We start from the raw sequence: 27,169 nt of genomic DNA, 5'->3' as shown, positions 1-27,169 counted from the left end.
ATGAGACAGAAAGGCTTATGAGGACACACGTCTGATGAGCAACACAGGCTGAGCTCCTAGGGGCTCACAGCCCCAGGTGGCAATGAGACAACTCCTCAAAACGGCATGACAGAGGAAGGAGATCAGATGTGTGGTGAATCCACGGTGCTGGGGGATCCAGGGAAGGCTTCCTGTAGGAGGTGGCCCTGAAGCTGGCCCAAGAATGATCCTCTATAGATGTTCAAAGATGATCATGGAATTTTGCAGGAGGAAGAGGTACCCAGAAATAGTCAGGGCAAGGGGGCATGGGGCGGGGAGAGGGCATTTTGGGAAGACAGAAGACCTGAGGAGATGGCAGGCTGCTGGAAATGGGCTCTGGAGGGTGGGGGCCGGGGTGGGGGTGAGCCCAGGAGGAGATGTGAGGGGCTTAGGCTGTAGCAGCGCCTGAGGTTCCAGGGGAAGGGGTTGAGTTCAAACCAGCTGCAGGGCTGGGTCAGGAGCTTGGAACCGACAGACAGAGGTGGGAGAAGCCCGCCCCTGCCCCTCCCCCAGCCTCCCACTCCCAGGTGGCCCAGGGCACCTCCCAGATCTGGAAGGGCTCCGAGCCAAAGGGCCATGTTTCCGTGTTTACAGTCAACCCTGGGAGAGGAGAGGAGGGTGGAAGGAGGGGTGGTTGCCCGAGGAGGCCGGCCGGCTCTCTCCAGCTCCAGCTCGGCTGAGTTGTGGGAGGCTCAGGAACCCGCTCCCAGCCCGACACGCCATGGCCGCGGAAGTAGACAGTAGGCCCAGGGGTCTCCCCGGCGGAGGCGCGAGCTTGGGCGCCGCCCGAGAACACGTGCAGGCGGTCACCCGAAACTACATCACCCACCCCCGCATCAGTGAGTATGAACCCCAGCCGGTGTGGTCGGGTGGACTGCTGCGTCCTCAGGCCCTGCTCCTCAGCCTCAGGGTCAGAGGAGGACCCAGACCTGGGGAAACCTTAGGGGCCTTCCGTGCTGCGGAGTGGCCAAGACAGGGGGGACAGAGGTCCCCAGCCCAGGGTACCCCAGAGGAGCGGCAGCGGAGTAGCTGCAGGAACCTTCCTGTGATCAGTGACCCTGCACTGAGACCCCGAGTCCACAGAGAGCTCCCAACTGCCCCCAAGAGCATGCGTGTGTGTGTGTGTGTGTGTGTGTGTGTGTGCCCCTGTGTGGATGTGTTTGGGGTGTGTTCATATGCACCCCAGGATACTCAGCATGAGGAGTTGTGTGCATTCTCAGGGAGGGGAACGTGTGACCCCTTGTGTGACCTCTCGTGGTGTGTGCATTCTGGGGAAGGGCTGTGCCTGGGGGGTGTGTGTGCTCCCATCTCCACTTGGGTGATGATATATATGTGTGTGAATACGATTGTGACAACTTGAGAGTGTGTACCATCAGAAAGGAAATATGTGAGACTGTGTGCATGCTTGTACACTTGGGTGAGGGGGTGTGTGTGCCAGCATGTGGGCTCACAGGGAGAACATGGATGACTGTGGTCAGATGGCGTCACACGTCTGTGTGTGAGCAGCTGGGAGAAGGGCAAGTGCCTGGCACCCAGGTGTCAGGTGTGCGGGCTGTAGGGGCTGGATAGACCCTTGTGAGCTTCTAAGGGGCGTTGGGGGTTGCTCGAGTGCCTGTCCTGCAGGCGTGGGCCAAGTCCAGATGTCTGGGGCCAAAAACCTGGTAAGGCCCCAGGGCCAAAGCCTGTACTACCCCCGCCCATCATCTCTCCTTGTCCAAGGTCACATTCCCTGGTCTGGTATGGCAAATTACTGGATTCTCAGACACCCAGCTCACTGGAGTAAACTGGCCTGGCCGGCACCAGCTAAGCAGAGCCAGAGGCTCCCAAGAGGGTGCGTATGGGGGGACTCTGGCCTAACACAGCCACCCCTCCGTCTGCAGCCGGCCAGCCCCACGGGGGCAGCTGAGGGTTTGGGGTGCAGCACGCCCACACCATGGAGAGCGGAGAGCGGAGCAGAATGACCAGGCCCAGGGCTCGGGGAGCAGCTCTGGGTGGGGGCACTGAGGGGCGTGGAAAACCCCAGCCAAGGAGAAGCTGAGTGGGGTCAGATTTATCACGGAGGTGCCATGGGGACCGGGGAAGATGAAGGTCCAGACTCTCCCCTAGGGCAAAGCTGGGGTCACCAAGGCCCAGAAATGTGCAGTGACTGGGCCCCCCTTGAGTCCGAGCCCAGACCTGGAGACCTGAGCAGAGTTGGTTGACCTTTGTCCAGGCCCTGTGATGGTCTCCCCCTCCCCCTGTGAGAGTGGGAGAGCTGCCTGGGTGCTGAATAGGGCTGGGTCTGAGGTCTGGCTCCCTTTCCTCCTTCCTGGAATGTGCCCTCCCAGGGTGCAACCTTACCCCAGGATCCCCTCCCGCCAGTCCCCTCCCAGCAGGCTTATTTATAGTCGACAAGCCCTGGCACAACGTGCAACACCCAGGAGGTTTGACCCGGGTCTGGAAGCCCGGGAAGCAGTGTCCCCCTGGTCCACCCCATGGGGCCCCTACCCAGGTGACTGTGTTCACACCCAACAGCCGACCCAGAGTCACGGGTCAGCGCGGGGTGAGCCCCTCGCTCCACGCCTGCGTTAAAGATGTTATTGCGATGACAAAGGCCACTCCTGTGCCTCTGCCGCACACCAGTGTCCTCCCAGCACCCACCCAGGGGCCCGGGCCGGCCAGCAGCCCACCTGAGGGAGGCTGGATTCCTCAGCTTGCTTCTGGAGTTTCCTCCAACTCCCCCTCCTCCTCGGAAGCCTGGAGGGTTTATTTCTCCCTGGGGGTTTGGACTCCTGTGTCTCTCTCTGCCCTCCTCTCGCTACCAGGGACTCTAAGCACTTCTAGGCAAGAGAACTTCATGTAGAGGCAGAAAGAGCCCAGGAGGAGAGCTGAGGGACCAGAGAGCCAGGGGACGGGGGTGGGGCAGCTGGTTCCCTGCCCCCCCAGCTCACTTGGCCATGGGTGGGGATGATGAGTCCAGGGGAAGACTTCCTGAAGGAGGAGGTGGACTAAACAGGCCTGAGGCATCAAAAGTGATTTCTCTGCAGTGGCTGAGGGAGGGGACTGGGTCAGAAAGGAGAGTGGGGTGGAATCAGGATGGGGAGTGACTCGGCAGTATCCACCCTGGGAAGGAAAGGACCACTTTGCCTTCCTCGGAGCTAGAGCTGTTCTGCACCAAGAGGAGGTGACCTGGGGCTTTAGCTGACTGTGTGGGGCAGAAGATAGTAGGGTGACAGGTCGGGGCACACAACCAGGGCAAAGGTTAGGACGAACCGGCTGGCAGGAGGGCTGGAGCCAGGTCAGATCGCCTAGGGACTTGAGTGCCAAACCACTGGCCGCCTTGGTTTCCTCGACCAAGGGCTGGGGAGGTGACGGAGAGAGTTCCACCATTCAGGGTCTTGGGTTGATTCTAAAAACCCTCCTAACCCCTGCCCGCCCTCCCCTAATCCCTCCAGCAGGGATCAGGGAGGAGGTGCAGGACCTGCTGCCCCGGGCTTGCCCCCCCCTTGGCCTCACGCATGGGCGCCTGCCTGAGTCCGCTCCCAGGACGCTGCAGGTGTGGCGGGCCGGCCCTAATTAGCGGAGCCCCGCTGAGCCTTTGACGGGGAAGGCGGTGGGGAGGTGGGGGCAGGCAGGGGCCCGCAGTCCAGAGAACAACCCAAAGTGTCAGCTAGGACAATGGAGAGGGGGTAGGCAGAGCAGCTGAAGGGAGTGTCTGCAAAGTCTCTGGAGGCCTGTGCCCCTCAGGGGTCTTCTGGTTCAAGCCCTGCCTCCAGCAGCATCTCCGGGGTCAGGGGCATGCCCCGGGGCTGGGGTAGGGGCTCTAAGGCCTGAGCATCACCAGACACTGTCTTGATTTGTGGTGGGCCCTCGGAGAAGTCAGCTGACTTCCTGGGCCTCGGTTTGCCACTGCATGCGATGGACACAGTCGGAGTTGGGCGTGGGTGCAGACAAAAGGCCTGGCTTCCGATCAAGGACACCTTTGTTGCACAGCCACTACCTTGGCTGTGTCCAAACCAGAAAGGCTCTAAGAAAAAACACTGTCTAGTCCGACAGAGGAGACACCCCTAGTTTGAGGGGAGAGACACAATCTGCCTTGAGTAACAGACAAATTGGAAAGCAGGACTCTCTCCTGGGTACCAGCTGTGGGGTTTCAGAGGGAAAGGACCTGGTCAGTCAAGGGCGAGGCCTTGAAGGCAGCCAGTCACCAGAGGCTGGATGGAAATGGCCATATAACTGGATTATCTGCAATGAATAGTCCAGGCTATGCCATATGAAAGTCACTCAGTCCTGTCTGACTCTTTGTGACCCCCATGGAATTCTCCAGGCCAGAATGCTGGAGTAGGTAGCTGTTCCCTTCTCCAGGGGATCTTCCCAACCCAGGAATCGAACCCAGGTCTCCCACATTGCAAGCAGATTCTTTACCAACTGAGCTACCTGGGAAGCCCAAGAATACTGGAGTGCGTAGCCTATCCCTTCTCCAGGGGCTCTTCCCGACCCAGGAATTGAACCAGGGTCTCCTGCATTGCAAGCAAATTCTTTACTAGCTGAGCTACTAGGGATGCCCCCAGTGCTGTATTCAGTCAGCAATGAGAGCCCAGCTCCAGGCCTGCCAGAAGCCTGGGAATGGGCTATGATGAGCTGGAACTTCGAGACATAACTGTGTGAAATTGAGAAGTGCGGATGGAGCTCCCAGCTCCACTGCAGGCAAACACGTTTCCTGGCTCCCCCAGACCCACACCCAGATCACTCCCTTCTTTGTGACCATCACCACTCCTCCCCTCCGCAGGTAGAGTTGTTGGGTATCACCAAGAGGTGAAACTGGGGGAAGCCAGCTGTGAACAAAGGGAGGAAGTTGAAAGACTTGTCACCCCCGGTGGAGTTAGAAATGTTTCCCTGGGGATTTCTGGATCTGGTGGGGGGCACTCTTCCTCTCCTGCACCCCCACCTCCCTGCACGCCGCACCCCCACTTGATCTTTCTTCAGGCTGGTCTTGGTATTTTCTCCACAGGCAGGTAAGATGCCAGCACTTCCCTGGAAATGCAGGGTCTCCCTGCCCCATGCTCCATCCCCTGTCCTCGCAGTCCCCCACCTTCCCTCTGCTGGACTCCTCAGCCCTCTCCACTCCACACAGTCCTGGTAATTCAGAGGATGTGGGCAAAATGCCACCTGGCCAGGAAGGGCATGTGTGGCTGTTGGGTGATTTTCTTGGTGGGGAGGCTGATGCCACAGCCTCTGTCCTCCCCCTCCAGAGGCCGGGCCTTCCTGTGCCTTGGCAGGCACACCCTCTTTCACGGGGAAAGTGAGCCTGTGCCCGGCAGCCATGATGCCCTTCTCCAGGCCTCAGGACCTCCTCACCTGGGCCAGCCGTGCCCTTCGTCCAGCTCTCTGGGGGCTGCCTGGATGACCCCATTTGACCTTGGAGCCTCAGCTCAAATGGCTCTTCCTGCAAGCTGCCTCCTTCAGCCCATTCCCACCCACCCTGCTCTTTCCATCTGTAGCAATTATTGGCAATTATTGCCTCTTTGTGTTGTGCTTAGTTCTGAGTCATGTCGGACTCTTTGCAACTCCATGGACTCTAGCCCGTCAGGCTCCTCTGTCCATGGGATTCTCCAGGCAAGAACACTGGAGTGGGTTGCCATACCCACTTGGGGAAGACCTCCAACTCAGGGATCGAACTCAGGTTTTCTGTATTGCAGGGGGATTCTTTACCATCTGAGCCACTTTAGCCCCTTTTAAATTGTAGGCTCCATGTTTTATTTGCCTCCTTTATTTGCATAGCCTGGTACTGAGAAGGCCTCTAATGGTCAGGCTTGAAGGGAGAGAGGGAGGGAAGCGGAGCTTGGAGGGCAGATGTGAGAGGTCGGAGCCAGGTAACCATCTTGACGTCTCAGCATCCAAAGGTATGAAGGAGTAGCTGGAGGGGGTCCGAGGAGGTCTGAGGGGGGCGATTAGGGCAGGGCCTTCAGGGAGCTGCGGAGGGGAACACGTCCAGGCTGTCATCCCTTCCCAGGGCAGAGCCACACTGGAGCGTGAGGTGTGGCTCCACCTGGAGCCTCCTTCGTGCCTCCACGAAGCCACACCCCATTCGTCCTCCTGATGGCAGGAAGAGAGGGCAATGGAGCCAGGCTTGTGGGAGGCTGGGCTGTGATCATCGCTGCTGGACAAGGATTGGGGCGGAGGGCATGGTTTTAAGAGGGAAGATACCAGAGCTTCCTTGATGGGAAGGCCATAGAGAGAGGGAGCGCTGGCTGGGGACCCCAGGGTGCAGCCCTCTCTAGAGCCTGGTTCCCGGTGCCACCGGGGTGGGCCTGGCTAAGATGGAAGATGGGAAAAGGAGAAGAGGATGGTTCAGGTGGGTGGTGGTTTGAGGGCAGGAAGGTGAGGGAGGGCCCTGGCTCAGGGCCCAAGTCCAAGAAGAACTTCTTTTTCTTGAGTTTTCCTAATTGCTCAGGATAACTAGGCAAACATCTGTGCAAAGATCCCCTGGCACGCTTGGTCTTCCAAGCCCAAGTCCCTGGGAAAGGAACTTAGATCTCACAAAAATAAGGGGTTGACCACTGAGCCTTAGACCAGGGAGGGCATGGGCTGGGGCATTTAGCTTCACCTGGCGGGGCAGCTGGGCAGCCAGCTTGCTGGAACCATGAGAGCAGGTAGCTGGGAGCCATGTGGTCTGATGGGAAGCACGAGGTGGGGGGGCCCCAGCCCCTGCTCTGCCACAAAAGTCTGTGACCCTGGGTAGGCTTCCACTCCTCTGGGCCCCATCCTTCTGGCCTGTTGAGAAAAGGGCTGGACCCCTCTCCCACCTGAGGCCCTTCCAGCCTGGAAGTGACCTAGCGACCTCGAAGACACCCCCAACCATCCGCCCTGCCAGCCTCCTTCCTCCCGGTTGTCTCATTGGCACTTTGAAAGGAGCCTGGGGAAGGGATACCATGTCTCCAGGTTACAGGCAAGGGAGGGGCTCAGGGGCCCTCAGCTAGCCCCTCACAGAACCAAGCAAGCTTCCTGCCTGCCAGTCCACGCTCGACTCTCTCCCCTCCCCCACAGGCACCCGATGAACCCAGCTTCATGGAGGAGCAGGGCCCTGCTGGCCTTTCTCACTGATGCCTGGACCCCCACCCCACTCACACACAGACTGCCCAGTCAGTGTGGGTGATGGAGAGGAGTGTGGTCCTGCCAGGGGTGGGGTGAGGGGTAGAGAGGGCAGCTCTTATCGAATCTCCAGCTTTTGGAAATGCTGTGGGTCAGAGAGGAGGGAGTGGGTGAGTGGGGGCTGAGGCCAGAGCGGCCTCAGGGATAAAAAAGACCTCTGGCTGACTGCGGAGGGGAGAGGAGGCCTCTGCCCTGGCCCTGGCCCTCCCCCAGCCTCCTGCAGGTGTCCGAGACAGCGGGGGCCCTGCGGACAGGGGCATGACCCTTACAGCAATGGTGGCTGGCCCTGTCACAGCTAATGATCCTGATGGCCTGGGTCCCAAGAGGGGTGGGGGTGGTGCTTAGAGGGAGGGAGGGCAGAGGATGATTCTGTGTGTGTGTGAGTCTGTCTGTCTGTCTGTCAGTATGAGACCCTCACCCGCCTCCACCCTTCCCCCAGCCTACAGGACCGTGTGCAGCGTCAATGGGCCCCTGGTGGTGCTGGATCAGGTCAAGGTAAGATTTCCACCTCTTCCCAGGGACAATTAAATCTCAGTGCTCACTGCCCCTGTGCTGATTTCTTCTAAATTGCCCTGCCCTTAGGGGTCTCCCAGGCGCCCACCTCATTCTTCCTAACCCTCCCACCCTCAGTCATCCAGGGTTTCCTCCTCCCACCTTTTCTGTGGACCCCACCCTGGCCTTTAAGAGACCTGCTCCTACCAGCCATCAGCAGGGCCTACTGGGCTATCACGCCTCTTTCTTCATCAGTAGAATGGCTGTATCTAACTTCTCCCAGGGCAGGAATCTCCCACCAGTCGCTCAGGGATGTTTTTTAAAGGGAAGAGGAGGAGGTGGCAGGCAGAGGGATAGCAGCTAACTTTTCTCCAGACCTGGAGGTTTTCAAAGGTCTTCGGAATACCTCAGCCTGGGAGCCAGCAGCTGGAGTGGGAAGTGAAGAATGCCTCATAGCGGAGGGTGTGGGCGACTTGGTGTCCCTGGGAACTGCAGGACCATGGCAGACACTGGGAGTATTCTGAGTTTGAGGCTGGGGATTCTCGAGACACAAAGAGCCCTGCAAAGCTCCCAGGTCACTCTGCGTCCCGCCACTGTTGGTTCCACTCCTGTCTCCCGCCCCACACCACCCACACCCTAACTGGACCTGGGTGCCATCCTTGATTCCTCCCTTCCTGGGCCCCCGTCTGTCAGCGCTCATGCTCTGTCAGCATTCTCCCACCCACTGCTCCCTTCTCAGGGCCATGGCTTCTGGGTCCCCAGCCTGGCGCCCTCTCATCCTCTGCCATGCAGTCCCAACCCCTTCCCTCCCCTCCTCCTAATTCACCAGGGCTCCCCATGCCTTCCCCACACAGACCCTCCATCTGGTGGGGTCCTGCACACCTCTCCACGTCCCATCACTCTCCCTTCCCCACCTAGAAACCCACACTGTCTCTGTGTGGAGCTCCCATTGATGTCTCCAGGCCTTTGCACATACTCTGCCTTCCCAATGACCTTTTCCTCATCGCTTCTTCTGACTCACCTTCTCCTGGAAGCCTCTCTTAGCCTTCTGGACAGTGAGCTTGTCCCTGCTCTTGACTTTGTGTGCTGTCTTGCCAGCAGCGTCCATCAAGGCATTTGGTCAGCAACTGGTCACATGTAGTGACCAAATCTTCTCCCTAACCCCCACAATTGGACCTGGATGATGTTTATGAACCCCAGGCTCCCAGAGCCGCACACTGCCCTTTTACTGAACACCCAGCCCATCATGCTTGCTCAGTTTGTTGAAAGGAAGGGTGAGTGAATGAATGAATGAATTTAAGAGTGTGACTGATTATGGGCCTGTCAAAATCTGGCCCTCTTAAAAAGATCAGACCCACTCATTTCGGGAAAACAGATTCCGAGCTCATATGGACATCACAGTTGGGCCCATTAGTGTCGGGGATGTCCTGGAAAGAAGTGTGATGGAGTCAGACAGTGTGACTCAGACTTCTTCAATTTTAATCCCAGATCATTCCACCCTTTCTATTAACTACCTGTCAATTCTAGATCAGCAGCATAAGCACCACCTGGGACCTTGTTAGAAATACGGATTCTAGGGCCCTACCCCAGACTGACAGAAACTCAGGGTGGGGCCCAGAAGCTTTTTTTCATTGCCATCCAGGTGATCTGATGTTCCCCGAAGTTTGAGAACCATCTGTCTAGGATTGTAAACCCGTTTCCTCATCTATTAACTGACAATAGGGCTGTTGTGGGGATCAAATCAGATGAATGTATTGTTATTATTCCTCCTCAAGAAGAGCTAGGATATGCTGATATGCCTGATTAAATAGTCAGTGAATCTCCTGCTCCCTTGCCCACCTCCATCACACTCCCTACCTGTCAGTCTCTACATGACGCTGCGTGGTAAGGAGAGTCAGTGTCCATACAGACATCCAGTTGTCAACTGTAAATTGGTGCTGGACTGTGAAACTGGAGATAGATCCCAGGCTATGCTCCTGAGATTCCGGGGCGCATCTGTAACTCTTGCATAGTAACTGTGTGATGGAGAGACTCAGAGAACCCCGGGCTTGCAGAGGGAAGGAAAGGAACCAGCAGTTGATAGCCTCATAAGTGCAGGAGTTGGAGAAGGCACCTTTATGCATCTCTCTCCACTGTCTCACATCCCTTGTTCTAGAGTCGCTTGGGCAAAAATGCCATAATTCTGTCTCTATAGCGCCACCTTCTGCCCAAATTGAATCACACAGGCAATAACGCTTTCTGCTTCCATCTGCCTCAAAAGGAAAAATAGCTGGTGGGAAGAATTGTGTAGGTCAGAAGGTCTTAGGAATTCCCTGGTGGTCCAGCGGTTAGGATACAGTGCTTTCACAGCAGGGATCCAGGTTCGATCCTTGGTCAGGGAACTAAGAATCCACTTGGCAAAAAATAAATGTGAAGTTCTTAGCCAGATACTAAGGGCTTGGAGATTGTATGCAAACCTTTTAAGGAAGTAGTCATATGCCTGTGCACTGAAGGGGAGGGGCATAATTTCCACAGTTTAATCTGATTTTCTAGGGTCTGTGACCCAGAAAATGCTACATCTCTGCTTTGTCAAGTATAAAATGGATTCTTCTAGATTCTTGAATAGCCACACTCCAAGACCTGACTCACAAAAGCACACTCATACACTCACACACGTACCCTCACACACAAGTGCACAGGTTCTGCAAGCATTAAACAGGAGTCTGGATATCTCACGTCCACCTGCCTGGAATACTTTAGAGAGATTTCACTAGAGCAGTGGTTTCTGAGTCAGCAGCCTGGGTTGAGACCCAAGAATGTGCATTCCTGAGACGCTCCCAGTGGCTACTGCTGCCTGGAGGGCCAGACCACACAGAACCGCTGCTCTGGAGGATCTTTGGCGCCTATATTCTGTGTTTCCAACTGGCCCTTATTTGAGACTCACCTTATCTACCAGACTTGTTTCCAGATGTCTGTGGCAGCTCCCAAACTTCAGGGGAAAAGCTTGTGTGTATCAACTCAGACAACAGTCTCCAAGGAGGAGTCCCCAGACTGCTCTGGGTGTTGTCAGGGGCAGAGGTCTGGGAGGCAGCACACCCTGTACACATCCTGCTGGACTTGCTAAGAACTTTCCAGGCCCCTGTGTCGGCCCCCTGGCTGGCTGGGATCGGGGTTGAATCTGCAGCGAAGGAGGAGGGTTGCACTGAACTGTCCACACTCCCTGCAATCCTCTTAGTAACGAACTGAGAGAATCAGGCCTGTGGCTGGGGAACAGGGTAGAAATCCAAGCTCATCGCTGCACACTGGAATTCTCTCGCTGCACACCCTGCTTGAAGTGGCTAAGCCCACCCCTCCCCGCAAATAAATAACGCATTCTCTTCCTAAAGGATTCTGGACAGTACTCTCCATGCCTGCCCCATGCTTCTGACAGTTCTTCCTTCTGTCTGGCTGTAACCTTCCTGTTGTTTAAAGTGCATTGTCTCTGACGTTTCAAATCCTTCAGGGACACTCCGCGCGCCAGCTCCTCTCCCCTCTCCCTCACCCCCAACCCCCGCCCCCGCCCCCAACACACACACAAAGATCGGTTTTGTCACTCAGCTGCCTGTCTTCTCTTGGGCCCACTCGGGCCGGGGCTCTGTCCAGTATCTTCCTCCTGAGGTCAGCAGCCCCCCATCTGCGCCACAGACAACGAGGCCAGTGGCCGTTTCCGAGAGAGACACGCAGGCGCTCGGAGAGCAGGAAGAGGAGAAGGAACCAGGACTCGCACTTCACCGGTTTCCCGGCCCCAACCCGGCTAGTCCTTGCTCTCGGGCTCCCTCTTGTGGTTGCGAAGCCAAAACCGGTCCCTTCAGCGGACCTCAGAGCACTCCTCTTGCAGCGAGCTCCCTCTCTCAGGGTCCCCACTCCGCGGGATCTGAGGGTGCTTGAGGGGAGAACAAAATCGCCTTCCTGGCATACTCTTTACAGGACAAAGAGGGGCCCGAGCCAGAGCTATTGTCAGAGCTGGGAAGCCTCCGGTCTCAGGTTCCACCCCAGCAGGGGTGCCCTGGGAAAGAGGACCCCGTCTTGCTCACACCCCTTTGGGGAACTGAGCCGTCCACCCCTCTTCCCTGGCCCTTAAGGTCACTGGATTGTGGACAGCAGGGAGTATAACGATGGTAATGATGGTGACAGCCACATCACTGTGCTTGAATATGTTTCCTTTTTTTTGTCCTCACGGGGCACCTCCCACATCTTAGTTCCCCGGCTAGAGATGGAACCCCCACCTCCTGCAATGAAGGGAAGTCCCCCCAACTTTTTTTTTTACATTTTAATTACGTGCACACACAAAACATGCTTTTTGCAACTAGTGAAATTAAAAACACAAAGTTAACCATTTGCTCCTGACCTCTTTATTCCCAACCTCTTGATAACCAAGTAAAGATCCTGCTATATGTGGGCAAATATGAGCATGCCAGATATTAATGTTGGTGTTTGTTAGTCTCTTAAAATGTGTGGAGTATTTCCTCCATGTGGTAGATTTTAGTTATCCTTTTGATAGTGACTGTGGTTTGGATTTACTGTGTAAATGTGAATGTACTGTGATGTACTTCCTTTTTGACAGACATTCAGCCTGTTTCCAGGTTTTGCTGTTACAAATAGTAGGATGCCTTTATTGCTGCAGGATAGACTGTCCCAAAATAGAACTGCTGGTTCAAAGTGTATATTTCTTTTTATATAGATATTGACAACTTGGAGCAAAATTGCTTGTCCAGCAAGGCAGTGATACATGAGAGGACCCACTTCCTAGCATCTTTTCATCCCTGAATATGTGGTCACCTGTAATTTTGCCTAATAGCTAAGACTAGTTCTGTCTTGCTTCTAGTTGGGTTTCGCTGATGACTAGGGGGAGTTGAGTATCTTTCTCTGTTGACGTCTCACTTCCTTCTCTGTGAACTCTTCCAATGTATTGAGTTGTACATTTTGCTTTGTTTATTGTTCACCTTTGTTGATGGTATCTTTGTCATCCAGAAATTTCACATGTTTGTGTTATCAAAGATTTCTATTTTTTGTTGGTGGCTTCTGGATTTCTTATCTTGCTTAAAGATGTCTCTCTTATCCAGCTTTTAGCTAGATTATTCCATAAGAAGAGAAAGAAGAAAAGTTCTTCTGGTGTTTTGTTTTAGTTTTATATTTAAAATTTTATATGCCTGGAGTCTGTTTTGTGTTTATGATGGGAGTAGATACCCAGCTATCTTAGAACCATTCGTACAACAGATTCTTTTCTCCTGTGAATTCATCTGCCACGTTTGCTCTCTAATAATCTCCTAAAATCTGGGCTCTGTTTCTGAACTGTAGCCTTCCCCATCTCTGTTTTCCTCACACCAACACTGACCACTTGACCTCAGTAGCTTTAGAGCATGTTTTAATATCTGACAAGGCAAGTCCTCCACTCCTAATCTTTTCCATAACTGCTTTTGGATATTCTCAGACATTTAAATGATTTTAAGATCATTTTTAAGTTCCAGGAGAAACAATCCATTGGGGAAGCATTGAATTTCTATCCATTTGAAAAGGATTTGAATTTTTATGATAGTAAGTCATACTGTTTTGGAAAACACTATTGCTCTCCATTTGTTCAGGGCTTGTTTTCTGTCCTTTAGTAAGATTTTATTATTTTCTTGTACTTTTCTTGTTAAATTTATTTCCAGATATCTTATGGGTTTTGACCCTATTGTGAATGAAATATTTCTCTCCATTTCCTCTTCTGTTTATTGCTGGAATAGAAAAGAGAGAGATTGATTTTTTCGCTTTTTGCATAAATTTTGTTGAATGATCCCTTTTAACATTCTGTGATTCTTTTGGGGAGAAACACACTCTTTTTAAATTGAAGAATAGTTGATTTACAATATTGTGTTAGTTTCGGATGTACAGCAAAGTGATTCAGTTTTGTTTTGTTTTAAGTTTAATTGAGGTATAGCAAACACACACAGAAGAAAAGTCATGACTATAAAACTTAATGAAGAGAACACAAACCAAGAGTGACTCCATTTTATTTTATTTTTCAGATTATGAGATAAATTATGAGAATGGGATTAACAGGTACAAGCTAATTAAAATAGCTAAGCAACAAAGATTACTGTATAACAGGGAACTATATTCAAATCTTATAATAACATATAATGGAAAATAATTTGAGATTGATTGTTATATATTTATCTTATATATAGCCAAGTTTTCTTATTAATTCTGGGTGGGGTTGTTTTTATTTGGTTTCATTTTTAACTAGCTCCTCTGAAGGTTTTTTTAGGTATACAATACCACCTGCAAACAAAGGGAATCCTGTCTCTTTTTCCATTGGCATACTTTAATTTTAGTTCTCATTAAAACAATTTCAAATTTATAAAAAGTTGCAAAAATAAAAATAGTACAAGGAACATCCATATACCTATTTGTTCTAGCATTTGCTCTGAGTGAATGTGTGTGTGTGTGTATTCTTCTTTTTATTTTCTTTAGAGCTTTTGAGGGTAATTTATGTCCAAAACTCTAGTGTGTACTTCTGAAGAATAAGGATGTACTCTTACATAACCACAGTATCTTTCAACATGAAATTGACACTGATACTTTTATCTAATCTACAATCCATATTCCAGTTTATAAGATGACCTACTAAGTCTTTTATAGCATTTTTCTCCCTCTGGAATAGGATTCAGTCTAGGGCTGACTATCACATTTAATCATCATGTCTGTTTAGCCTTCTATAATCTGGAATGTTTCCACAGCCCGCCTTCAATATTTCTGAACCTTTCAAAAAACAGTCTTTGGCTGATTCATGTTGCTATTTGGCAGAAAACAGTAAAAATGTAAAGCAATTATCCTTCAATTAAAAAATAAATATTTTTTTAAAAAAAGAAATTAAAAAAAAAACAAAACAGAACATTATTTATGTTTAGTATACTTTTCAACTTTTTTTTTGTCTTACTATTAAACTAAAATTTCCAAAGCAATATTATGTAACAGTGGTGATATAAGCATCTCTCTCTGTGCATTACTGATTTTACTGGAAATGAAATGGGTTTAGCATTTTACCATTTATAAGGATATTGATGCTGGCTTTGGTAAATAGTCTAGTATGCAAGGAGTTCCCTTCCATTCCTGTTTTACATAGAACTATATTAGAAAATGACTGCTGGATTATATCGAAAGCCTTTTGGCTTCTATTTACATAACCCCGTGCGATTTTTCCTTTAGGTTCACAAACTCCGTATTATTATGAACCATGTTGTGAGGTGTTGACTGATTCCCAAAGGTTGGTGATCTAAGCTGGCGTGGCTGGAATAAACCCTACTTGGTCATACTTGCTTATTTATTTAGTATACTATTTGATTTGACTGACCAATAGTTTATTTATAATTTCTGCCTCTATGTTTATAAGAGAAATTAGTCTATAGTTTCTTCGGGGATACTATCCATTAGATTTGGGGTTTGGGAGTTTTTCATTTTACAGTTTTGCTTTCTTCTAATCTCTATCTTCTCTCCATCTTATTACTTTGGTTAGTTCTTCCAATAAAGCTGAATGGAACGATGATAGCAGGCAGTGTTGTTCTGCTTCTATTTTTAAAGAGAATGTTTTGAACATTATACTATTTTCTACAGGTTTTCTGAGGCTACTTTTTAAGGTTAAGGAATTCCCCTTTTATTCTGTTCTTTTTGTTTTTGTTTGAAATCGTGGGTAGTTTTAACTTTTTCTAAAACTCGTTGAAATACTGTGTTTTTTAATCTTGTAATTCATTAATAAGGTAAACATATTAGTAGATTTTCTAATATTAGACTAACTTTGAGTTCCTGGATTAATCCTAGCTTAGTCTTTTTTATTTTTCTTTGTGTGAGTGTGCATTTATCTTCATTTTTTGTTTTTAAAAATTTTTTCTTTGTTTCCTTGGTTTGTTTGTAACATGGTCTTTTTTGGTACGTTGCTGGATTTCATTTGCTAATATCTGCTTAGTAGTTTTGCATCTATGTTCATGGTTGAGATTGCCTATAATTTTCCCATTAATATCTTATTTTGTATCAAGATTATCCTTGACTCATAAAATGAATTAAGACTTGAGTTTTTCTTTCAGTGTTTTGAAGAGCTTAAGTAAGTTTCAAATTATTTGTTTCTTGATTGTTAGAACTCACTAATTATCTGGGACTAGTGTTTTCTTCATGGAAATATTTTAAGTTATTTATCTGCTATCTTGAAGATTATAGGTGTATCCTGGCTTTCTATTTTGTTTTTAATTGGATTTGATTTGTATTCTTCAAGAAATTTATTCATTTAATTTAAGATCTGAAATGCTGCATGAAGTTAGTCCTAAGTTTAAAATTATTTTTAATAGTATTAGTACAGCTAATTTTGACTTTTTATTGCAACAATTATTTACTCATGTCTTTTTTCTTAGCATTGCCAGAGATTTGTCTGTTTTATTAAGCTTTCAAAGAACCAGTTTGGCTTTGATGATCTTCTCTATTATGTATCTGTGTCTTGTTCAATGATCTCTGCCCTTTTATTATTTCTTCAACTTTGTTTGGAATGTTAATGGTGTTCTTTTTTCTGACTTTTAATGTTGCATATGTTCAAAACTACCTCCGCCTTTTCTCTTTTCTAATATAAGCTGTTAAAACTTTAAATGTGTCACATATACGTTGAAAAACAGTTTTTCATTTTTGTTTAGTGCTAAATGTTTTCTAACCTGATATGTAGAATGTTTCAAAGTTTCCAAACATAAGAAGTTTTTTCTCACTGTCTTTTTGTTACTGGCTTCTACCTTACTTTGCTTATGGTCAGAAAACATTGTACAGCTGGCTATCAGCTGTGGCATGAAGTGCTGTCCTTTTTATTATTTTTTGTTTCTCCTGTCATTTTACTTTTGATGTCCTCTAATATCCAAGGAGTAATTTAAAGGAGTGCTTTAATTTCCCAGAATATTAGAAACACTGCATGAAGCGACGCCATCTTTTCATCATTTATTTTTATTGGATTATGATTATGACTTATTCCCTGAAGTGAATCAAGGAAGCAAGACGGATGGGCAGCAAGCTGAGGGATGCCGGGCAATGCTCTGTACTCTCTTCAGTACCTCCCCTGGAAGAAGGCGCAGGCGGAGGACTTAGCTCTCCTGGTGCTGACCAGAGCTGAGGACCAGGGTTAGAGGGGAGGGGCTGCCCCTCAGCCCAGCTTCTGTGGCTCAGCTCGTAGCCTGCTCTAGAACTCGGCTCCTGAAGCACACACAGACAGCAGAGCTTGGGGATTCCCACTGGGCGGCCCTCCACCTGCGCATCTGTGATCCTGGAGGGAAAGACTGATCGTTTTTTTAAATTGAGTTATAATTTATACACTATAAACATTGCTCTTTTCAAGTGTATAGTTCAGTGAGTTTTAGTCTATACACAGACTTGTGCAACTGTCAGCAGTACTTGATTCCAGAACATTCTCATCACCTGCGAGAAGCCCTGCACCTGTTAGTTTCTCCGCCAGTCCCCAGCAATCACTGATCTTTTTGCTTTGTGGATTGGACCGTCTGGACATTCCGTATCAATGGGACCACGTCCTCTGTGGCTTGCTGTGTCTGGATTCTTTCACATAGCATGATGTTTTCAAGGTTCATCCGTGTTGTAGCCTGTATCAGCACTTCATGCCTTTTTAAAGCTGACTTGTATTCTACTACATGGATATCCCACCTTTGTTTATCCAGTTATCAGTTTGTGCACTTTGGGGTTAGTTTCACTTTTTGCCTATTATAAATAATGCTGCTGTGAACCTTCACATGCAAGTTTTTATGTGGCTATGTGTTCCCATTTCTCTTGGGTATACACCTGGGAATGGAATTGTTGGGTCACATTGTAACTCTATGTTTAACCTTTTCAGAAACTGCTAGACTATTTTCCAAAGTGGCCACACAATTTTACCTTCCCGCCATCAGTGTCTGAGCGTTCCAGTTCCTCCACAACCTTAACACGTGTTATTATCTGTCTTTATTAGAGTCATGAGTGTGAAGTGCTATTTCACTGTGTGTTTCCATTTCTTTAATGACTAATTAGTTTGTGCTATTTACTTAGTGGCTCAGTCATGTCCAACTCTTTGTGACCCCAGGGACTGTAGCCAGCCAGGCTTGTCTGTCCATGGCGAGTGTCCAGGCAAGAACACTGGAGTGGGTTGCCATTCCCTCCTCCAGGGGATCTTCCCACCCCAGGGATCGAACCCAGGTCTCCTGCATTGCAGGCAGATTCTTTACCAGCTGAGATACCAGGGGAGCTCAATAACTAATTAGTTGGGCATGTGTATATCTTCTTTGGAGAAATGTTTATTTAGATCCTTTGCCAGTTTAAAATAGCACGTTCATCTTTTTTAATTAACAAATTAGCTTTTGGCCACCCTGGGTCTTGCTGCACACGGGCTGTCTCCAGTTGTGGTGAACAGGGGCTCGTTTCTGGTTGCGGTACTCTGGCTTCCCGTTGCGCTGGCTTCTTTGTTGCAGAACACGGGCTGTAGTGCGCGGGCTTCAGGAGTTGTGGCTCACGGGCTTAGTTGCCCCATGGCTTGCAGATCCTCCTGGGCCAAGGATCAAAGCTGTGTCCCCTGCATTGGCAGGCGGATTCTTAACCACTGGACCACCAGGGAAGTCCAGTATTTGTCTTTTTACTGTTGAGTTGTAAGATTTCTTTATATATTCCAGATATCGGCCTGATTCTAACACTAAGAATGAATACCTCCCTTGATCTTAACCAAAAGAGAAGTGATTGCCTGATTCTTTTTATTCCTGAAGACTGTGAGGACTACACATGAATTGATCCCAGCCCCGTGACCAGGGAAAGATTGCCACTGGTAGATGGGGACACGTGGGAGCCAAGGACAGCACTTTGCCAGTGTGTTCATCATTAATCCACAGGGGCAGAAACAATGGTCAGGAGACCTACACAGCCATAATAACGACTACATTTTATTGAGCTGTTACAAGGTCCCAGCCCCAGATAATGACTTACCATATAGTATATATTCCTTCTCACAGCAGCCCTATGAAATAGGGGTTAGTATTATACCCACTTTAAAGATGAGGAAAGTAAGGCTCAGAGACATCATGTAACTTCCACAAGGTCACACAGCTTCTAAGTGTCAGAGTTTCAGTTCTAACCCTGGTCTTCCAACTCTAAAGTCAGTGATCCTACCCACCCAAGTATACTGCCTTGCAAACAGAATTCAAACTTTCCACTTAACCAGTCTCTCAAGTTCATTTCCAAGAGTGTCTGGGCACAGGATGGGAGAAAGGAGCTTGAGACCGGGGAAGGCTGGGGAGGAGACAGGGAGGAGTGTCTCTCTGTCTCTCTGTCTCACTGTCTGTCCTCACTGTCACTCTGGGCTGCTCTCCCCTCCTACCAGTTTGCCCAGTATGCTGAGATTGTCAACTTTACCCTCCCCAACGGGACTCAGCGGAGTGGGCAAGTGCTCGAGGTGTCTGGGACCAAGGCAATTGTGCAGGTAAGTGGTGTCACTAAGATGTTTCTGGTTGAATAAATGAATGAACCCACAAAGTGTCCACACTCTCATAAACTCCAAAGGCAGAAAATGGCCTGTTTTCCCTGAAAGCACCTTGCCCAGAGCTGGACACAAAGGGAGCCTAGAATGGGAGGCCCCATTCTCCCCAGCAAACCCCCTGTTAAAGTAATTAACCTCTTATCCTGTAGGTGTTTGAAGGGACCTCTGGGATTGATGCCCAGAAGACCACCTGCGAATTCACGGGGGACATCCTACGGACCCCAGTGTCAGAGGACATGCTGGGTGAGGGGTAGGGTTGGGGGGTGGAGCGCCCCTCTCTCCATCCAGTCCAGCATCCCTGACCAAGTGCTTAACAGACCATGCTGTTGTTGCCTCCCCAGCTGTCTGCCTCCCTTGGGAGCCCTCTGAGGTCAGAGGTTGTGCCTTCTTTTGACCCCCAACCTGCGCTCAGGGCCTGACATACAGCAGGTGTTCAGTACATGAAGAAGGCAACTTCAGTAAACTAGAGGACGAGGACGTTTGGTGTCAAGCTGGAGTGAACTGCACATCCCCTAGTTCTCTCCCAAGATCTGCCATCCCTGGCTCTCTCCTCTCTCCAGCTCTAAAAAGCCCTTATTTGAGTCATTGTCCTGGCCAAGGTCTTGCCTATAAAGGTTTCCAGGAGAGGAGGGAAGGCCCCCAAGGGGAAAGTCACTGTAGCCAGCCCCCTGGGGATCACTGAGGGCTGAGGGCAGGGGGACATGGGGCGTTTGGGACAGGAGGGACAGGTGGGAGCTGGTGGTGGTGTGGAGGGTGAGCAGCAGTGAGAGACCCGGGGCTGGTCCTGAGCATTCTCCAAGCCCCCTCACCCACCCCCAGGTCGGGTTTTCAACGGCTCAGGCAAACCCATTGACAAGGGGCCAGTGGTCATGGCAGAGGACTTCCTGGATATCAACGGTAAGTGAGGCTTTGGACAGCTCCCAGGACCCAGCTTCCAACCACCTTTCCCCACCCCAGTCACAGCCTGTGTCACCTCACACTCGGAAGTTCTGCCTCAGACATTGCCCAGGGTTCACCCCCAGGACTGGTCAGACCAACAGGTGGATCAGGTGAGATACCACAGCAGCAAAGGCCTCCCTGTCTGGGGCCAGCAGCACTTCACGTCCCATTCCTATAAAATGCCATCATCATTATGCAAATTCCCCACATGCCCAAGACTTCTAATGTGCCTAGATGGTACCATCGAACAGAGCAATGGGCTGTGGTTTTTATTTAAATACAAACTAATTCAAATGAAATAAAATTTCATGTCACAACCCCACTGCACGTGCTCAGTAGCTACAGGTGGCCAGGCCTGCATCCTGAGCAGCGCAGTTAGAGCACGTCTCCATCATCGAAGAAAATTCTGTCCTGTAGTGCTCCTGGGGCAGGGCTGGGGGCGGTACACGGGGAAGGGCCTGAACCCTCTTGCAGGGCCTGTGACTGCCATCTCCCAGGCCAGCCCATCAACCCCCACGACCGCATCTACCCCGAGGAGATGATCGAGACAGGCATCTCGCCCATCGACGTCATGAACAGCATTGCCCGTGGTCAGAAGATCCCCATCTTCTCAGCAGCTGGGCTCCCCCACAATGAGGTGAGGACTGTGTGGGGCCTGCAGGCACGACCAAGGGGAAGGGAAGGAGCAGGGGCCAGAGCTGTGGGCCAGCAAGGGTGCCTCCTGTGCCGAGTGGGCAGGGGCCAGCGGAGCTAGGGCCACCGGCAGCTGTCTTGTGGCAGCTCCGGGCCTCAGGGCTGCACAGATCTGCAAGCCTCCTTCCTGAGTGAGTGGGGCCCCCACTGGCTCACGAGAGAGCCCACACATAATCTCAGTGTTGAAAGTCCTGCTCAGCTGAGAAGACAGCTCTACCCGCTGGTCCTCATGGTGCTCTTTACTTGCCTGCACTGAGCAAACCCCACCTCATGCCAGCCCCACAACTGTGTGGAACTTCTGTGGGAAAGTTTCCTACCCTACCCCCACCACCAAGAGCAAACAGCCCAGTTCTTCCCAGAGCAGCTGGGGTGACAAGGTTTCTAGATGGTCCCCACTGACCACCCACCCCCACGACTCCTGGATGCACCCCAGCTCACCTTCAAAATGCCCGGAGTGATTGGATGGTCTAAGTGTCCCTGACTCCTGCCTACACACATCTCATCCTGGATCTGGTAATCCCACACACCACCGGCCCCAGAGACACCCCAGCATGGGGCGGGGGACGGGGTTCTGAAGGACCTAGTTGCCCCAAACTCGAGGTGGGTAGTTGTTCTTTGGAACTGTTTTTCCACCCTGCTCTTCACGACAGGCACCCTGGGCTGGGGCGGCCCTTCCCCTGGGAGCGGCTATAGGACCCAGGGGAGCCCTTCCATGTGTGACCTTGGGTCCCTCCCACCTAAGGCCTCAGCGGGAGGATGGACAGAGCATCGCCCTGCCCACACTTCTCAGTGGTGCCCAGAGGCGCCGGCTCAGGCTCCAGTTCTGATGTCCTTCTTCTGTCCCCAGATCGCCGCCCAGATCTGCCGCCAGGCTGGGCTGGTGAAGAAGTCCAAGGCCGTGCTGGACTATCATGATGACAACTTTGCCATCGTCTTTGCAGCCATGGGGGTAAGAGAGGTTGGGCAGATGACAAGTTCTGTAGGTGGCGGGCGGGCCCTTGGCCCCTTGGCCCCAGGCATACCCCATCTAAGGGGGGAGACGTAATCCTTCTAGCCAAGAACCTGGCCTGTCTGTTGGGAGAGGCAAGAGTGTGAATGAGGGCTGGGCAGTGTGTCCCCCACAGCAGCCCCAAGAGGATTCTGGGGCAGCTGGGAAAGGAGGAAATTAGGGGAGAAAAGATGGCTTCAGGACAGAGAGCCCAGGGGCGCTCAGAGGAACAAGAGGTTTAGCAGGTCAGGTGAGGAGCAGGGTGACACTGAGCAGCTCAGCCTGACGTCTGAACCTCTCTCTGGGGTTCTGATGAGACCCCACTGACTGATAGCTGGTAATAGCTATACTATACTATAGTAATAGGCTTTGCTGGAAGAGATGGGAGGGGCCTGGCCCCACCTCCAGCCCTCCCTGCCGTGTGTCCAGGTGAACATGGAGACAGCCAGGTTCTTCAAGTCTGACTTCGAGCAGAATGGCACCATGGGCAACGTCTGCCTCTTCCTGAACTTGGCCAACGACCCCACGTGAGCACCCACGCTACCTGTAGGCAGCAGGCCCTGCCCCCTTCCAAGACCCGGAGCCCAGGTCTCAGGCTTCGCCAGAGCTGGGAGAGTAACCCCTCATTGTGCAGATGGGGAAACTGAGGCTGGGGAAGAGGTGGGGACAGTGCAGGAGGAGATAGCGAGAGCCAGACCACCGCCTGCTGGCCGTTTGAAGCCCATCCACCCTCCCTACAACCTGCATCCAGCCACTGCCCTAAGTCAGGGCTCCTCATCTTAGACTTGCTTCCGCAAGGTCACCACTAAAGAGGTATTTCCCTAAACCATTTGCTTAGAAAAACTGCCATTTTAAAAGTTGAGAAAATGTGAATTTAAATCTGTAGGTCAGGTGATGAAAACCAAAAACCAAAAACCTAATACTAATAATAACCTAATACTAATAACCTAACCAATAACCAAAAACTGTCCTGGGAGCTGAAGGTACTCCAGAAACTAGGGAGCAGAGCTCAGGAGGCCCAGATGGTATCCTAAAGAAAAGTGCCATGGGCACAGGGCCTGGGGTCTGAGTGACTGGAGCGGGAGGAAGGGCCCCGGAGCACTCACTGTGGAAGGCGCTGCAAGGCAGGCAAGTATATGGCCTGCACATGTGCTCAGGAACAGAGAGGGGAACAGGAAGGAGGGAACCCTGAGGACACAGAGAGTGGGAGCCTTCTGGCTGACCCAAGCCCAGGTGCCCTTGGGGAGGGATATGCAGAGCACCAGCTGCTGAGCTCTGACATGCCATCTGCCCTCCAGGCCCTGCCTGGCCCTCTCACCCAGCTCCCTGCCTGCCTATCCCAGCCTCTGTCCCTGTTCCCACCTTGAACAGCAGGATGTGGTTGAGGGCCCAGTCTCCCAGGAACCATGGCCTGGACCTGGGGGCCAGGGGCTCGGGCTCATCTTCCCCAGTCCTCTGCTGCTGTGCACTGTACCAGCTTCCAAGTTCACTCTCCATGCAGCACGGGGGCTAAAGGGAGCACAGGCCTGGCCTCCAGGTGCTCTAACCATTGGCCATACCTGCAGGATCGAGCGGATCATCACCCCGCGCCTGGCACTGACCACGGCAGAGTTCCTCGCCTACCAGTGTGAGAAGCACGTGCTGGTCATACTGACGGACATGAGTTCCTATGCGGAGGCCTTGCGGGAAGTGAGTTGGCTGGCGAGGAGGGTCAGGCTCAGCGCCCCCTAGTCATGAGCCCAGAGCTGGCCCACGCAGGCCCACCCCCATCCCATTCCTCGTGGTCACTGAACCCCCCATGCCCCTTCTTTGTATCATCCCCTTACCCCAAGGCCCACGGGTATTTCAGGTCTCAGCTGCCAGAGAGGAGGTGCCTGGGCGCCGAGGCTTCCCTGGGTACATGTACACTGACTTGGCCACCATCTACGAGCGGGCGGGCCGCGTGGAGGGCCGGGGCGGATCCATCACTCAGATCCCCATCCTCACCATGCCCAATGACGGTGAGCCACCTCCCTGCCCACTGCCCCCTGCAGTCCCCTGCCCTCCCGTCCCACCCAGACTCTGACAGGACCCATGCTTCTTTCCATGGATGCACAGTAGCTCCACTCCTCCAGCAGGGTAGGCACTGTCCCTTCCTTGCCTCCACCTGTCACCCACTCCTGTGAGGGAATAGAACCTACATGGCCCTGCGTGGGTGGAGACCTGAACACCATCTTTACTGACACCAGTGCTTCTCCTTGCAGATATCACCCACCCAATCCCAGACCTGACGGGCTTCATCACAGAGGGACAGATCTACGTGGACAGACAGCTTCATAACAGACAGGTAGCATCCCCTCTCTACCCACTTCCAAGTCTCTCTACCATCTCCAAAGACAATGACTAGTAACCAGTATACCGCTTCCCACTGCACTTTACCTCTAGTGAATGAGGAGGGGCCAGGCAAGGCTAACCCCAAACAGGAGCTAATCCCCACGAAGACAGTTTGGTCCCCAGAAAGAAGACAAGTCTGGGTGGAGTCCAGCCTCCTTGGCTGTGGGATCTTTAGAAAATCATTTCATCTCTCTAATCCTCAGTTTCCACATCTGTAAAATGGGAATGATAATACGTATCACACAGTTGCATTGTGGAGAACAAAATAAATTGGTGGGAATTTCCTGGTGGTCCAGTGGTTAGGACTGCATGCTTCCATTGCTAGGGGGCACAGCTTCAATACCTGGTTACATGTCACCTAATACAGCCCCCCAACCAAAAATCCAAAACAAAAAAGTATACAGTATAAAAGTATACATAGATATAGAAAGCATCTAGCAGATCATAGATACAAAATAAATGCCAATTCTCTTTTCTTTCCAGTAGTTTGCTTTACTGAACAAAAACGATAGGTAACTGAGACAAGTAGGTGGTGAACAATATGCCTGTCCCAAAGAGGACTGTTTCCTCTTTGGCAGCTTCTTCCCTTGCAGCTAAGAGCTATTAAGTTTCAACTCGTTTTCATCTCAATAATAATCAAAAGTTTTGAAATAGTTAGACTTTCATGAACTCCCCCTTCCATTCTATCTAGGCACACACATCTAGACGCCTGTATACCCAAGCCCCAGGATTTGTGGGAGATAAAGGGGGAGGGGTGTGACCAGCCCATCTTTCTGTGGGATGAATAAGGACCAGTCTCAGGAGAACCACAGAGGGAGGGAAGACAAATAGAGGGGAGAAGGAGGGGAAAGTTCGGACCCTGCCTTCTGCCACTCCCTGTTGCGGCTCCCCCCAGATCTACCCGCCCATCAACGTCCTCCCTTCCCTGTCGCGGCTGATGAAGTCCGCCATTGGGGAGGGGATGACCAGAAAGGACCATGGAGATGTCTCCAACCAGCTGGTAAGGAGTGAGCCCAAGGGCTGGTGGGAAGCTAGTTTCAGAAGCTGGAGGCTGGAGCCTTAGTTGGATCACGAGCTTTTCTTCTGGCAAACAATCCCTCCCCTTTTGGGGTCCCCGGACGCACAGTCAGATGGGGGAACACGGGACTCCTGCGGTAAGCCTGCCGTGACTGCTGATCCCTTCACCCCCGCCCCGCCCCCTTCACCCAGTATGCCTGCTACGCCATCGGGAAGGATGTGCAGGCCATGAAGGCAGTGGTGGGAGAGGAGGCGCTCACTTCCGAGGATCTGCTCTACCTGGAATTCCTGCAGAAGTTTGAGAAGAAGTTCATCAACCAGGGTGAGGCGCGTTGGGGGCATTCAGGCAGCAACCGCCTTACTCCAACACACACACACACACACACACACACACACACACACACACACACACCCTTGACACTCCTGCTTTGTCCGTAGGTCCCTACGAGAAACGCTCGGTGTTCGAGTCTTTGGACCTGGGCTGGAAGCTGCTGCGCACCTTCCCCAAGGAAATGCTGAAGCGCATCCCGCAAAACATCATCGATGAATTCTTTTCCCGCGAGGGGGCGCCACAAGACACCGAAGCCGACACTGCGCTGTAGCCCCGCCTGCCCCAGGAGCAGGGTCCAGGGACCGCCTTCGTCCGTCCCATCCTCACGGTCCACACACTTTAACCAATTCCGTGCCCACCCTCAGCCCGCCACGGGCTATGAGGAGAGAGGAGGCCACTTCTACATTCCAGTCCTTTCCCTGGATTCCCCGAATTGAGAACCAGAAGGTGGTTAAGCCTGTATTCTCTGTCTTGTTCTGATAGGAGCATTTGTATATTAAAAGTAGCCCCCATCCCATAAGAAAATTCATCTCATGTAAAAATAAGATTGGTAAAACATTGATGATTGTTGGAGCTGAGGGTGATGGATTCGTGAGGTTCATTCAACTATTCTCTCTACCTTAAAAAGAAAAAACACATTAGTGTCTTAACCAATAACAGCATAATTCTTCTTAGGGAAATATTTATCTTCCTTAAAAAGTATCTTAATAGGTATCTTAGGAACGTGAGGTCAAGGGCCATAGAAAGCACAGTCTCAAGGCCACAAAAGATGGCTGCCTAAGATATGCCAGAAAGGAATTTGGTTTACTCTAGGGGAGTTGCTGGGGAGATAGCCTGAAGAAAAGTGCCCCCGGTTAAGAAATGGGTGAAGAGCATCCTAAAAACCAGGATACTGATGTTCCTTTGAAAACTGCCCACTCTTCTGTAATGCCCTCCCTTCCTGCCTCCTCTGTCCCATCTACAGTGAAGTCATGAATGCTTCCTAAAAGGCAGGGAAGGCTGGGAAGGTAGATCTTCAGCAAAAGACTGAGTCCCATTTCTGGGTCAGTGTGTTATGGAACCAGGCCGGAATTCATGGATCAAGAGCTGACACCAGGGACTTCCCTGGCAGTCCAGTGCTTAGGACTTCGGCTTCCAATGCAGGGGATGAAGCTGAGATCCTGCATGCCTTTCCACCAAAAAAAAAAAAAAAAACAGAAGCAATATCATAACAAATTCAAAAAAGACTTTAAAAATGATCCACATCAAAAAAAAAAGAGCTGACACCAAAGGAGGCCCTGAGAATAAAATTGCCATCCCCAGGACAATTTATAGCCATTTTAGGGAAAGCTTTTGGGTGTCCACAGGGCACAGGGTTGTTTTTACTTACTAATAGCTTTATTGAGATATGATTCACATACCATACAATTTACCTATTTATAATTGTACAATTCAGCAACTTTTAGTGTATTCAGAGAGCTGAGTAATCATCACGACAACCACTTTTAGAACACCTTCATCACCTCAAGTAGAAACCCTATAACCTGAGTTATCACTCCTCAAACCCCTCTTCTACCCCTTCCCCAGTCCAAGGTAATCATTAATCTTTCTATTTCTGTAGCTTTGCCTATGCTGGTCAACTCATATAAATGGAATCATACGATATGTGGTCTTT

General features: G+C 50.8%; 1 protein-coding gene across 1 annotated transcript; it reads left to right on the top strand.

The window, feature by feature from the left end:
- The first annotated feature begins 612 nt into the window (after nt 1–612).
- ATP6V1B1 (ATPase H+ transporting V1 subunit B1) lies at nt 613–26,714 on the top strand. The gene is made up of 14 exons (XM_070798462.1): nt 613–857; nt 7,589–7,644; nt 19,019–19,117; nt 19,324–19,417; nt 19,994–20,071; nt 20,611–20,750; nt 21,654–21,755; nt 22,224–22,321; nt 23,360–23,483; nt 23,644–23,794; nt 24,038–24,120; nt 25,063–25,167; nt 25,377–25,506; nt 25,623–26,714. The coding sequence occupies exons 1-14, from the start codon at nt 740–742 to the stop codon at nt 25,784–25,786; spliced, it is 1,542 nt and encodes a 513-aa protein (XP_070654563.1). The 5' UTR covers nt 613–739; the 3' UTR covers nt 25,787–26,714.
- Nucleotides 26,715–27,169: the final 455 nt, after the last annotated feature.

Source organism: Bos indicus, chromosome 11 (assembly GCF_029378745.1).
Source record: "Bos indicus isolate NIAB-ARS_2022 breed Sahiwal x Tharparkar chromosome 11, NIAB-ARS_B.indTharparkar_mat_pri_1.0, whole genome shotgun sequence".
Classification (NCBI taxonomy): Eukaryota; Metazoa; Chordata; class Mammalia; order Artiodactyla; family Bovidae; genus Bos; species Bos indicus.
Note: the sequence above shows the minus strand (reverse complement) of the source record. Positions and strands in the feature narration are given on the sequence as shown.

Excerpts from the sequence above, each read along its gene's own strand:
- ATP6V1B1 (XM_070798462.1), top strand. The coding sequence starts at position 740 with ATGGCCGCGGAAGTAGACAGTAGGCCCAGGGGTCTCCCCGGCGGAGGC. Across the intron at positions 19,418-19,993 it reads AGTGTCAGAGGACATGCTGG|GTCGGGTTTTCAACGGCTCA; the intron begins GTGAGGGGTAGG and ends ACCCACCCCCAG. Across the intron at positions 22,322-23,359 it reads AACTTGGCCAACGACCCCAC|GATCGAGCGGATCATCACCC; the intron begins GTGAGCACCCAC and ends CCATACCTGCAG.